The following is a 13,300-nucleotide window of genomic DNA, read 5'->3' as shown; positions in this document are numbered from 1 at the left end:
GCGGACGCCAGGATGGCGAAGGTGACGGGGAAGCGCGGATCCCCGCGGGCCCGCAGGGCGCACACCATAGCGGCCAGCGCCGCACCCTGGCTGAAGCCCAGCAGCCCGTCGAAAGGCCCGCGCTCCTCCAGCGCTCTCGCCACGGCCTCCAGCGATTCCTCCAGCCCTGTCGGCCGATCCGCTGCCTCCGAGGCCTCAAAAGTTCCCGGCCTGGAAAACCACCACCCACGTGGGGGGTCGTCGCTTGTTTCATCCTCACTGCCGGGCACGAGGTGCGGAGCATCGAGGGCTACGAGCTCAGCGCGGCCTCGCAGAGCCTTGCGCAGCGCGCCGGTGCGCTGTCGGAAGCGGCGCTCGCTCTGCCGGTAACCGTGCAGCGCCAGCAACCGCAGCGGCCGCCCCTCCGACATGGTGCCCGCCACGGCCGGAAGTGAGCGGCACTTCCGGCCGCCCTCCCCTTCCCGCCGGAAAGCTACGCGCTGATTGGCTATCGCCTCACGCAAGGAAAGGCTCGGAGAGGACCATCCGCCGGCGCGCCCCCTTGCGGCGGGAGGTCGCGGGGCGGGGACGTGGAGGGGGCGGCCCCGACGGGGTGCCCGTGGAACCGGCGCCGTGCAGTGAGGGGGAATGCGGGGCGGGAGGGGCTGCGGGACCCGCTTCCAGCAGGCAACGAGGCCATACGGGCCGTCTTCAGTTCCACCCCTTTCCATCCCGGTGCTGGTACCAGGGATGCCTCAAATTCATGTGGCCCCGATGATGCTCACCCTGGTGCAGCCGTACCCATGCCAAGTCCCACAGGTGGCAGCGGGGCCACCGGGACTCTGTTCAGGAGGTGGTCGTGTCCTCAGGCGAGTGGGCACTGCGGGACCCCTCAGTGCTATTCTTCAGGCTGGAGGTTGTGAGTGGCTTCTCCTGTGGGGACAGACATGGGGTAAGCAGAGAGGGGGCCACCTGTGCCCCGACCGAAGGCACCGGCTGGGCACCGGCCCCGCTCTCCAGGGAGTAAGCCACTGGGTGGCGCTTGTGACACACGGCACCGAGCACCAAGGGACACAGTGGGGACTCCCACCCCCCAGCGCCCACCTGGGCTGGCCGTGCTGATCGATTGGCCGTCCACGGTCCCAGGGACTGACTGGCATAAAAGTCCATGGGGTACGGCTGTTGCCACTCGATGTCCCCAAGAGCCACCGCTGCCTACGGGAAGGGGATAAGGGGCTGAGTGCCACACGCGGTGCTGGGAGGGGTCCTCCTGAAACGCACCGGGGGCTGCTCACCTCATAGGGTGTCAGCAGTGGTTTGTTGAAGGCCTCCCCCCAGTCGATGGAGAGCCGGGGACAGGCGATCTGCACCCACCTGTGAGGAGAATGGCAGCAATAAAGCCCCTACGGCCCCGTGTGAGGAACCCCAGGATGGCTCTGAGCACCCCCATGAGGAGCTGCTCCCCTTCACCGTGCTGTGTTCCAGGACCAAGAAACATCACTTGGATTTGGGGGCACCACGGAGGAACTCTCCATGACAACAGCCCAGAACTACCTCAGGCCCAGCACCACGTTCCCAGCACGGCTTTGGGGCTCCCCACAGGGATGGGGCCGGGAGCACTCACGCATCCACGCTGTCAAAGAGCTGCAGCTTGCTAGGGAAGATCTCAGACAGCAGCACCCGCACGAATGGCCGGCCCAGGGCACGCAGCCGTGACTCCAGGTGCTGTGGGGAGAAAAACAGCACCGTGGGTCAGGGGCTCACCAGCCTTAATAACCCACACAGCACTTTCCATCCAGAAGGCCATACAGAACCCAAAGCTCAGGCCTCTTGGGAACACAGCTCTGTGTCCCTGTCACATCCAGGGGGGCACACACGGTGACAGGGCCGCAGCTCCAGCTCGCACGCCGCTTTCCCTAGCGCGTGCCTTGGCCTAATGAAGTAATTACTGCTCAATGACAACAATCTGTTCTCGTTAGCGGCTGCCAGCCTTGGGAGGCCTGCCTGCTGCAGGGCTGAAGGCTGTGGGAGGACGCGAGCAGCGTGGCCGTGACCTCAGAGCCACCAACTATTTTCCGTGCCTTATTGTGCCCATCACCTCCCTGAGCCGTCCCCCAAAATCACTCCCAGGGTCTCTGCCCCACATCTCACTGCTGATCCCCCAAATCCCTCCCAACGTCAATGACAGCACCTTGGCTCTGCTCCCCTTGACCGTAGAGACAGTGAACTCAAGCAGGAGTTCATCCAATTAAAACCAAACCAGCGAATTAATTGCTGAGCTGCTCATCCAGGGGGGTCTCCACGGCTGGCCAGTGTTTAATGAGCCCTTGGCCAACCTCCCTCATCTGCTGCTAATTGCCCTGCCCGCACGGCTCGGGGCGGATCGATGGCAGCAAGAGAGGGCAGGCGCTGTCCTTGCCCCTTTCCCAGCCACGTCCCCAAGGTGAGGGGACCCAGCAATACCTGTAGGATGGCAGGGGATCCCTGTCGCCCCAGGGTGCCCAGTAGCAGCCCCCAGCACTGGGCACGGGCGGCGGAGCGGATGGCGGCCTGCCGGGCTTCTCGCATGCGGTCATGGGCATAATGCTCCTGTGAGAAGACCTTGCTGTAGGGATCGTACCTGTGGAGCAGACCCAAACTCAGCCACAAGCAGCCCCCAGCCCCACAGATGGCCCCCAAACCGCTCCGTGCCCTCCTTCATTTGCACTAATTGGCTCACAGGGCCCAGTTGGTTCATCAGGAGGGCAACGGGACCAGGACCGCGCTGCCATCGCAGCCCCCCACGCTCAGCCCCTCCCCATCCCGGCTCATCAATTATAAAGGAATCTTTGATTTGTTGCTTTGTTTGACGAGGAGAATTTTAATCAAATCCCACTCGGGTTTCGGCAGCTTCCCCAGCGCCATAAAGCTGACGCGCGCCTCCCGTTCGTAACAAACGACCTACTAAGAAATTCAGATTTCACCAAATGGGCCCTGCCTTTCGCTCTTGATATTTCATCTGCTTTCAGCAGCCTCATCATCGCGCTTTATGGCCTCTGCCTGCAGCAGCCGGGGAGTTTAATGGCTGCACCTCAAAGAGCTTTCACAGGTACTTGTCAAAATGTTTATATTCAGCCGGAGTAAATGGCTGGTGTTCACTGCATGGAGCGTGGCTCCCTCTGCCCTGCTGGGATGGGGGAGGAGTTGGCCCTACCTGTAGGCGGGTATCCCCGGGTTGGAGATCATGATGGACTCCAGGTGGAAGCGGCCGTCCCCCAAATAGCTGTGGGAGAGAGGGAGAGCAATGGGAGGTGGTGGAGTCGGTGTGTTCCTTCCTGCATGCAGGGTGTGGGGACGGATGGATAGATGGTCAGATGGACAGATGGATGGATGGATGGACGGACAGATGGACGGATGGAGAGATGGACAGACAGATAGACAGATGGGCAGTATGAAGAGAAAGACGGATGGATGGATGGATGGACGGACAGATGGACAGACAGACACTTTTGGAGCAAAAATGGACATGAAGCAGCAGGGCCGGTGCTCCGTCTCTACGGCTGGTTATAGACGTTGCTGCTTCCATTTCTAATCGGATTTCAAGTCAGCAATTACATTTCAAAGCCTTTCATTCAGCTGCCCTAATGGAGTGAGGGCTCGGAAAATGAATTCAGACGTAAAACTTGACTAGATTTTTGCCCTTAATTGGAGAATGACATTTTGGAAGATCAAAGCTAATTTGTCGGCAAAAGTTAGCCCCAGAGACGGGCTAAATAAGAAAATAACAACGCGGGGAGGATGCAGGTACGTCGGGCGTGAGCACCTAGGAGGATTGCGGGTACCATGCTATGGTTCCAATGGCAGCAGAATGGCTCTGCTCATGCCTGTGCCATGCCAGCTTGGTGGCCTTGGGGACAGCAGAAACGCAATGCCTCTCCCCCAGGTCCTGGTGCAGGGCAAAGTCACAGCCCCATCCCACCTGGCTGCCCCACGGCTGGGAACATGAGGATGATCCTCCATCCCACCCTGGGTGGGTGAGATGGGGTTTAAACACCCCCAAGGGTGGGGTCCTCGTATTTATTTATTCTGCAGCGCACTGTATTCACAGTACATTAAGCATTTCCATTACCTAAAATAATTAGGTGATAGGAAGCGAAGTGCTCCCTCTAATTTGCTGTCCTTAAATAAAATTAATGTTGCTGTGATGTTGGGCCCCGGCCATTTGTCTTTTCCAATTATCCACCCGCCCTTCCATCTATTATCTATTCTGATATACGACTCAATTATTTCCTCTGTGCTACGAGCAGACGCCAATCAGAGCAGCTTTAGGAGCCGGAGGGACCCAGCCCAGCCCACGTACACCCCAGGCAGGGCAGGAGAGGGATGGGTAATCCTGGCACCAGGAAAATGTACCCACGGATTTGGGGAGGGCATGGAGATGGGATTGAGGATGGAGTCGGGATTGGAAATGGGGAAAGGATTTGGGATAGGGTAGGGATGGGGATGGCACTAGGAAGAAGAATGGCATTGAGGATGGGTTTGGGGACAAGGTTGGGAAGGGGGAGAGGGCCGCAGATGTACTGGGGATGATGATCGAATTGAGAATGGAGACATGACTGCGGATGGGTTTAAGGATAGAGACAGATTTGAGGATGGGGATGGGGTTGGATACGGAGCGTGGCTCCAGCCTGGCTCTCTGCACTGCCATGAGCTGCAGGGTCCTTGGGGTACTTACACAATGGCATCAGTGTCCCGTGCAAGCCGGGGCGATGTGCAGCCCAATATCTCACCAGGGGACAGAGGCTTACACTGGGGCACACACACCTTGTACTGCGACTGCAGCTCCTGTGAGGCCGCCTGCAGAGACATGGGGTCAGCCAGAGAGACGAGATACAGAGCCCAAACCTGGCCAAGTCTGCGACAATTACAGTGCTGGGGACCCTTGGGGCACCTCAATCTGGAGAGCCACAGGGTGCCTCAGTTCACAAAGTAATGGCCCTGTGGAGCAGAGATGCTCTGCCACACTCGAACAACATATCAATTAGAAGAGAAGGGAAAATGCTTAACGCTCCAACAGCCTCATGTTTGGATAGACGTGGCTCAAGAGGCTCATTCATCTCCGCTCAGGAGCAGACAGACAGACAGAGCTGCTGGAGCTTCCCCCAGCACTGCACCGAAATACCACGTGCTCCTCTGCCTGCCCTGACATTTACAGAGCAGCTCCCAGGGGAGCTGGGGAGTGGTGCTGCTGTGAAACATTGATCAGAGTTATCACAAAGCTCTCCATCAACGCGATCGTGGCTGCCCACCTGCACTGCTGCCACAAACTGGATGGTGCTGACCAGGGCCAGGGAAGAGCCTGCGGCGAAGTTGAAGCGGATCGTGTCGAGGAAATGGGACGTGTCAATCTTGATGTCCACGAAGACGTAGAGCATCTTCAGACCACGCGTGGTATCGATGGGGACTGCCAAGAGAAAGAGTGTGAGGATGATTCTGGGGGGCTCTCCTTATGTCCCATAGCCTGGTGTAGGGCAGATGGGGGTCTGTTCACTCCAGGCAGGGGGTGCAGATGGAGCACCCATTCATTTCTCTCTGGATAACGGCAGCCCGGGGGGGATCAATGAACACAAATCTAATTACCCCCGGTGCTAAGAAGCCTGTGTCACCACGATTAAGTGAATAATTAAAGTACACAGAGTCCACATCGATCTGCAGCTCCGCATTCACTTCCCATTTTGGTGCGCTTCGCCTGAGCACAATTAAGTGCAAATTACTCCCTCCTGCAGGGCCGGAGGGATGGGGATGGTGGCTCTGGGGTGGCAGCCCCAAAAGTACCATGGGGATTCCACAAGGATAGCTGTGCTGAGCTGGTGTCAGGGTGGGCAGCCCAATAGATGCCCCCTGGGGTGCTTAATTCATAATGTGGTTTTGAGTTACAGATCTCAACCAGGAGGTCAGTATTTCATAAGGAGCCCGGAGCGATCCTATGAAGCGTAAGCATCCCCAGAGCCCCTGCCCAGGCTCAGAGGGGCTGCAGGATGCTGGGAAGACCGAGGTTGCTGCCCAGCACAGCAATTCCACCGATCCACCTTAAAACCCAGAGTGTCTTATTGTTATTTTTGGGCTGATTCCATCCTGGGTGGACTTCAAAGTTAGCAGCATCTGGGACAGCAGCGCAGTTTCCATGGCAACCGGATCCAGAGTACCGTCCGCCTGGGGAGCACACAGCCTCCTCCTCCCTTCCCCTTCCAGCCAGCGCAAAGCCACGTCCCCATTGTCCCCACCGTCCCTATTGTCCCCATCCCCACCAGTAGCTCCCAGGCACTGAGGCTGTGTGCTCTGCTGATGTCAGGCTCAGGGCTGTGATTCGGGCAATGCCACTGCCAAGCAGGCACTGCGGCGCTGCGATAGGGACACGCTCCGCATGCACTGCTGCTCCCCAAATCCTATCCAAAGGCAGCAACCCAATCAGCCCGGCCCTACCCAGGCTCTCCGGAGATCACTTGGTGCCACGGCCCCAAGCTGGCACTGAGCACAGGCACAATACTGGCAGTCCCCAGTGCCACTACACACCCCAGAACCCAATGTCACCTACTCAGGCAGCTGTGTCCATAGTGCACCAAGAAGTCAGCACCCAGAGCCCGCGCCGTGTAGTCATCCACGCAGCACGCGCCGTACGTCACATCGCCCATCACCACCGCCTCAGCATCTGTAAACCTGCAGGAGGGACAAAACAGTGCAGGTGGCATCGAGGTGGCATCAGGATGGCACCGTCACGGCGCACGTCCTCCCTGCCCTCTGCCGGTGTCCCCAGCCCCTCTGTGTCCCCGCCGGCACGTGATGCGGTGCGAACGGGGGACCCCTCGGCACGCAGCGGGGAGGACGAGCACTGGCCACTCTCCGAGATGTCAACATGATTAAAGTGGAGAGCGCTAATCCGCCTCTTCAATTGGGTAAAGCTGTTTGCAATTCAGCGGATTATCCGCTCATCAAATAATACGCTGCCAGTTTCCTAATGCAGCGGCACGGAGAGACCCAGCGCAGGGCCACCGAGCTGAGGATCAGAGCCATTCCGAACCGTGCCAACCCCACAGCAGAGGCCGTGCCCCCACACCCTGGGCACTGCTGCTGCCCTCCAGCCCATGCCTGGCTGGCACTTGGAGACGGACAGCACAAAGTGGCACTGTCCCCTGGAACCCATACCTGGTGCTGCCATTGGGAGATAAAGCCCCGTCGTGTGATTTAAGCGTGCCACCTTCACCGGTGGTTTATTGCACCATTTCGGGGGATTATTAACTTGGCCACGTTCCCGTGGTGTTTTAATTAGGAAAGCAGGTATCGCAGCGACAAAGCCCCATGACTGGAGGGCTGCTTCAACCAGATGCTGATGCCTTATTTACACCAAGGTTGTGCCCCAGGCTGGGTTGGAAGACCCTTCTGACAGGATGGTAGCTGTGGTGCCATCGGGGTCCGGGTGCCGGTGCGGTCCCAGTGACACCAATGCAGGGTTTGGGGACAGCAGAGGCGTCACCCCCTGCTGGCACTGGCTGAGGGCCAGGGTCCCCCTCCCTGAGTGCCGTGCAGGGAGCGTTACGTCGGCGGCAAGAATAGAAGTGGTGGGCAGATCTGGGCAGATGGCAGAAGGTGGAGGAATGGCGGAGCGTGCAGAATATTAACAGCTCCGACCCAACGGCAGCGCTCGGGGAAGGGGACAGGGCACGCAGTGTCCCCAGTGCGGGGACAAAGCCACCATCATCTCCATCATCTTCGTGTCCTGCCCAAAGCGGACATCCCATGGGCAGGGGATGTGTTGGGGACAGCTGGAGGATGGGTGTCAGCACCCAAAGCTGCGGTCTCAATGGCACGGATGGGCACACGGCCACCCCACTGCCCATATGGCAGTGCCATAGGGCTGCTGAATGATCCAGAAGGCTCTTTCCCCACCCCCCGGTTCCCCCCAGCCCCCTTCTTTAATGAGAGGTGATGAGATGAACGTGAATCAGACTCCACACATCTCAGCAAAAGTGGAAAATTATTCAGCTCCTTAAGATTCAGGACGGGGAGGTCTGACTCAGAGCAGCAGCCAGCGCCGCTTAATTTTTTATAGATTAAAATGTATGCAAATTGGCCCAAACCCCAGAGAAAGTCCCTGGGGGTGAAGAGCAAGAAAGTGAAATAGCAACGGTGGAGGGAGGGGATGGCAGAGGGGCACTGTGCTCCCACCCATGGCACATGGCCATACGGGGATGGGGCTGAGCTGCCTGACCTCATACCACACTCCAGCCATGGGGACTGGACAGGGGACATGGGACAGACCAAGGACATTGAAGGCCGATGGCAGCAGGCTCCCCATGGTGACGTGGGGACAGCACATGCCGGGGTCACCCACTCCGGATGGGCTATGATGGAGCAGCCATAATCTCCTGAGACAAATCAAAGCAGAGCACGGGGGCCTCCCCTTGATGTTTTAATCAGTTCGGCGTCGCCGGAGCCTTTCATCAAACTACAGAGGAAGGAAATGTCAATTAGCATCCACCTGCCCGCGACACGGGACGCTGCACTGCAATGGGACACAGTCCTTGCCATGCTCCATGTCCCCACTGCCTGGTGGTGTGGTGGCACGTCAGGACGTGGTGACAGGGCTGTCCCCACGGGGCTGCGAGCCGTTCGCTCCCGCCGGGAGCTCATGAATATTGAAGACAAGGGGAGGTTATTCATCTTTTCCGTCCCGCAAACCCCGTTCATTCTGAAAAACAGCCCGGCCTTAGCGTTTTCCTCATCTCCCCTAATTCATTATTTCCTCCTTTAAACAGATGGCTCCCAAAATGCCATTTATAAAGTGCCACGCTCAGCACTGGCAGAGGGTTGGGACCCCCCGCACTGCTCTGCCACGGCACGGCGCAGAGGTGACACAACCCAGTGACAAACACGGGGACCCCATCCCTTTGCCAGCACCCCCCTGGTTTTGCTCCTGCTTGACTTTTCCCAGCAAAACTTCCCACATCCAATCCCTGAGAAGGGTTGGAGGGGAGCCCCTGATCCCAACAGCACCATGGGTGCCCAAGTCCCTTTGGGATGGGTACATGGAACTCTTCACTCGACCCCAACCTTCCATCCCCCTAAAAGCATTGAGCGCAGCCCCAGCATAGAACAATGCGATTAATTAGCAGAGAAGCCCGTCGCCGAGCCCCATTACCAGGTTCCCAACTTCATTAGCACAGGAAAGCTGCACATAATTAAAATAATGAGTTTGCAATTTTACTGCAAGCGGCTCTGGAAGAGCACCGCTGCAGCTGGGCAATTATTGCCTGCGTGCAGCGCGGGGACCCGCAGAGCACCTGCAAGTGGGTCAGGATGGGGAGGTGGCAACAGGGACAGGGTTCCCATCCAACACAAGGATGCACAGCACTGTGACCCCATTGTTGGCCTTTGGTGCATCCTAGCTCTGTGCTTTGCTGGCCTTGAAGCTGGAAAACCCCCCAAAAGACAAAGCTACGGAGCAGAGAACAGCGGTGACCAAGCCACCATGGCTGTCCCACACCCATCTGGTGCCCATCTCCTTGGTGGCAGCTTCCCCACGGATGGGCCATGGAGTTGCCAGCTCCCCAGGCTCTGCAGGGACACAAGGACATAGGACATGGACACAAGGACACAGACACAAGGATGCAGACGCCACAGCAGGATGGCGTTGGCACGTTCTGACCTCAGGAGGTAGCAGCCCTTTGCCCCACTCGCCCCACGTCGTCACCGCCCCAACCGAGCTGTTCACCATCTCCACTGAAGTGAGAACTTCATTCTCCCTAATGATGCTGTTGTGTGCTTAATGAGGGTGATTAAATCCCCCCTGTGCAGCACCATGCGCTCGAAGGACAAAGGGAACAGGGAGGGCAGCGGTGGCTGAATCCTGCACCCCAAGAAGGGTCCTTTAGGGTTGACACCACAACAGCATGGCCAAGGGACGTGGTGTCCTCATGGTGCCATCCACCAGGATGGGACAGCGCGTGGCACCTGGGGGCTCCCCTCCTTTGCTACTGTGGCCACCAGCTCCAGGGCAGGGAAGGGGCAGAGCGGTGCCACCAGCATGTCCCTGACTCCATCACCTCCCCTATTAGCAGGAGACAGGGGGGATTAGCAGCTGCACAGCCTGACAGCTGATTTTATTAACAAGGAATCAAGAGCCCAGCTGAGCCGCCTGCCATGCACGGGGAAGGAGAGGGGGTGGGGGGGTCTGCTCCTAACATCCCCCTCCCCAACACATGGAGCTGGTGGGCTGAGGGCTGCCCCCCGATCCCGAGCTGTTGTCCAGGCTTTCCCCCACGCTGCCACCCCCTCACCGGCACGAGCTCCCCTCCACCGAATTACATCAGCCACCAGAAACGGAGCCAATTTGGATGCTGCCTGGAGAGCGTCGTGATGCGGCTCCAGCAGCGCACGGCCCCGCCAGCTCAGCAGCCTGCAGGCAGCAGCGAGACCCCCACCTCAACGGGGGCTGCGGACCCCCCACCCCCCTCCACGCTCCACGACAACGACAAACCTATTAGTGCTAATTAACAGGACTTCACACCGGTCAATGCTGTCAGCGTCTCTATTTGAAAGGCTCTGTGTTAAGTGCCCGACGCTTTTCCATGTTGCTCCCATGACATCTTCATCCCTGCTCCCAGCCAACATGATGCGCATGGACCAGGAACCCAACCCTGCTCTTGTCCTCACCATCTGGGTCTCCAACCAGCAGCCCCCTGCCCTTGGCCCCACTGCTTCCCTGCAGTGGGGCAGACAAGAACCCGGCCAGCACCATGTGCACGTTCTCACTCTCATCCCAGCCCCAGGGGATGTTTTATCCAAAGCAAAAAGGGAGAAAAACCCCAGGAGAGCAGAACAGCCCTGGCTACAGAACATGGGACGTGTCACTCTGGGGTTGGTGGCAGCTTGACTCTATCCCCACTGGGACTGCACAGATTTCCATCACATCAATTCCCACCACACCAGAGCATTTGTCCCCAGCTGCAACACGGATGTCACCCAGTGCCCCCAACCAAGGGACAGACCTTGGGGTGCCCCCGGTCAGGGTGCCACCACTGCTGGCAGTGAGGGCGAGGCCGGTGGGGCTGCTGCAGCTCGGGGAAGTGGGGCTTAAGGTTTCATTCAGATGAAAGAGCCCCTTAATCCGCTGCCTTTGAAGTCAGAGACATGAAAGCGGCTGGGTGCCAAAGCCGGGGAGAGGAGGCAGCGCTGCTTAAAGGGACAGACCCACGCAGAGCCACCTGCACTCTGCACCCATCCCCTGCATCCTCCCACCCCTTATGCAGAGATGGGACAGGTGACAAAGCCGGGGTATGTGCCATGACTCCCCCCCCAGGTGCTGTCACCTCCCTGTGAGCCTCTTCACACAAGGTGACAGCGTGCTAACAGGTGCTGTGACCCCACTGGTGGTGACACTGAGGTCACAGCTCCAGGGGATGCGTCACCAAGGGCACTATCACCCCGACAGCAGGGATGTGTGACAGCAGTGGGGACTGCAGGCGTTGGGGACGTGGTGTGACCATGCTGTCCCCGTCCCCAAGGCACAGATGGTGCTGCATTAGGTTGGGACCCCCCCGAGCCCCAGTATCAGGTCAGATCTTACCGCTCAATGATATCTGCAATGGTGCAGGCAAACATGAGCAGCCCCTCCGGCATCTGCAGGGCCACTGGGAAGAGAAAGGCTGTGGTTAATGGGGGATGCTCCTAACTGGGGCCCACCCCATAGCACACCAAACCACTTCATCCCTCCCCAAAACTGAAATGGGGCACTGTGGCCTCAGAAAGCAGCAGCACAGCACAGACTTCCCAGGAACAGCTCACCCTCTGCTGCTCGCACCCACCCCGTGCGAATGCATTTAATCCCTTTCTGAACCCGCCGACACTCCTTGTCTCTCCCACTTCCCGCTGTAATGAGTTCTGGGTTTTAATTAAGCGCTGCACAGGAAGAGGTACTTTCTTCTGTTTATTTTAAACCTGCTCCTAATAATGTAAACGTGTGCCCCTGGTTCTCCAGCTACAAGAAAGAGTGGATAATCATCGCCTTTTCAGCTCTGTACCATTCATAATTCCACAGCCCTCTGTCATATCCCCCCTTCGTTTGTCTCTTTCCCAACAAAAAGAACTAAATCTATTTAATCTCCCATTGTACAGAGCTGTTCCAAACCTTTGATCGTCCTTCACTGCCCTTTCCCTCGCTGCTGCTCTCCCACTTTGGAGGTGCCAGCACAGCTCCACGTATGGCATGCATTTATTCAGTGAGATGATGCCTCTTAGCCCCACTGTCCCCACCTGGGGCTGCCTTTACCCACTGCCACCCAATGGCACTGGTGGCCAAGCACACAGCAGGAGGGTCCTGGCTGCCATCCTGAACCCATCCCAGCACTGACAGTGACCACCCCATAGAATCATTCAGGTTGGAAAAGACATCCCAAATCCCCATCTCCAACCCCAACCCAGCCCCACTGTGCCCACTGACCACATCACTCAGAGCCACAGCCCTCCCACGTCCCCTCCCCACTGCTCACCTTTTTTGGCTCCTGCCTGCCGGATCCTCCAGATGGTTTTGGGGATCTCAAAGTTGTAGTTGGAAGGCAGAGCCCCCACTGCCTCCCGCAGCTCTTCATTATTCAGCAGCTCCTCGGGGACCTGGCGGGCAGTGCGACGTGGGGCTCGACCTGGGGATACAGTGGGAGTCAAGGGGGGAAGCCTATAGGGCATCGGGTCCTTGGGGCCATAGGGACATTGTGTCCTAAGGCCATGGAGACATCACATAGGGCATGCTGACCCAGCAGTCATGGGGACACCGTGTCCTAAGGGCATGGAGACATCACATCCTGGGGCTATGGGGACACTGCAACCGTAAGGCCGTGGGCACAGCATCCTCAGGCTCCAGGGACACAGTGCTCCTAGGGCCATGGGGATCCTGTGACCCTAAGGCCATGGGGACACCAAATCCCTGAAGCCACAGAAAGACCCTGTGCCACATCCCCAGGGATGAATTGCAGCCTCCTTCGCCCAACATGGGACAATAATGCTGTTTTGGGGGGGAAAAAACACCTTTTCTGCCCATTATATCTCAGACCTCTGCATCTATAAGGCCATAGGAACAGTGTTCATAGGGCCACAGAGATGTCATGTCCATAGGGCCACACACGGGGGGATGCCACCCGTGGGGATGGGGTCGAGGCACTCTCAGCCCCCACCATCCCCAAGGGCGATACTTTCTTTTTTTGGGGGGGAGAGAGGACATAAAAACCAACCCCAAACCCGACGCTGACACCCTTCCCACCAGTGGGGATTCAGCAGCGTCCTCCCCCACATC

At 58.2% G+C, this 13,300-nt stretch overlaps 2 protein-coding genes across 2 annotated transcripts in view; both read right to left on the bottom strand.

Annotated features, from left to right (window-relative positions):
* OVCA2 (OVCA2 serine hydrolase domain containing) overlaps positions 1-735 on the bottom strand; it is a 7,655-nt gene extending 6,920 nt beyond the window's left edge. Inside the window, exon 1 of the mRNA XM_031556482.1 lies at positions 3-735. Within this exon, the coding sequence (XP_031412342.1) occupies positions 3-710 (708 nt within the window). The 5' untranslated portion in view covers positions 711-735. The remainder of the gene's footprint in view (positions 1-2) is intronic.
* A 36-nt stretch (positions 736-771) lies between these two features.
* DPH1 (diphthamide biosynthesis 1) lies at positions 772-12,908 on the bottom strand. Its single transcript, XM_010721719.3, has 11 exons — positions 12,504-12,908; positions 11,582-11,645; positions 6,554-6,675; positions 5,268-5,422; positions 4,694-4,815; positions 3,173-3,241; positions 2,443-2,599; positions 1,604-1,704; positions 1,275-1,353; positions 1,084-1,194; positions 772-912 (listed from the first exon to the last, which is right to left on the bottom strand). The coding sequence occupies exons 1-11, from the start codon at positions 12,694-12,696 to the stop codon at positions 826-828; spliced, it is 1,260 nt and encodes a 419-aa protein (XP_010720021.1). The 5' UTR covers positions 12,697-12,908; the 3' UTR covers positions 772-825.
* Positions 12,909-13,300: the final 392 nt, after the last annotated feature.

Source organism: Meleagris gallopavo, chromosome 21 (genome assembly GCF_000146605.3).
Source record: "Meleagris gallopavo isolate NT-WF06-2002-E0010 breed Aviagen turkey brand Nicholas breeding stock chromosome 21, Turkey_5.1, whole genome shotgun sequence".
In the NCBI taxonomy this organism is placed as follows: domain Eukaryota; kingdom Metazoa; phylum Chordata; class Aves; order Galliformes; family Phasianidae; genus Meleagris; species Meleagris gallopavo.
The sequence above is the reverse complement of the archived record's forward strand: the minus strand, read 5'-3'. Positions and strand labels throughout refer to the sequence as shown.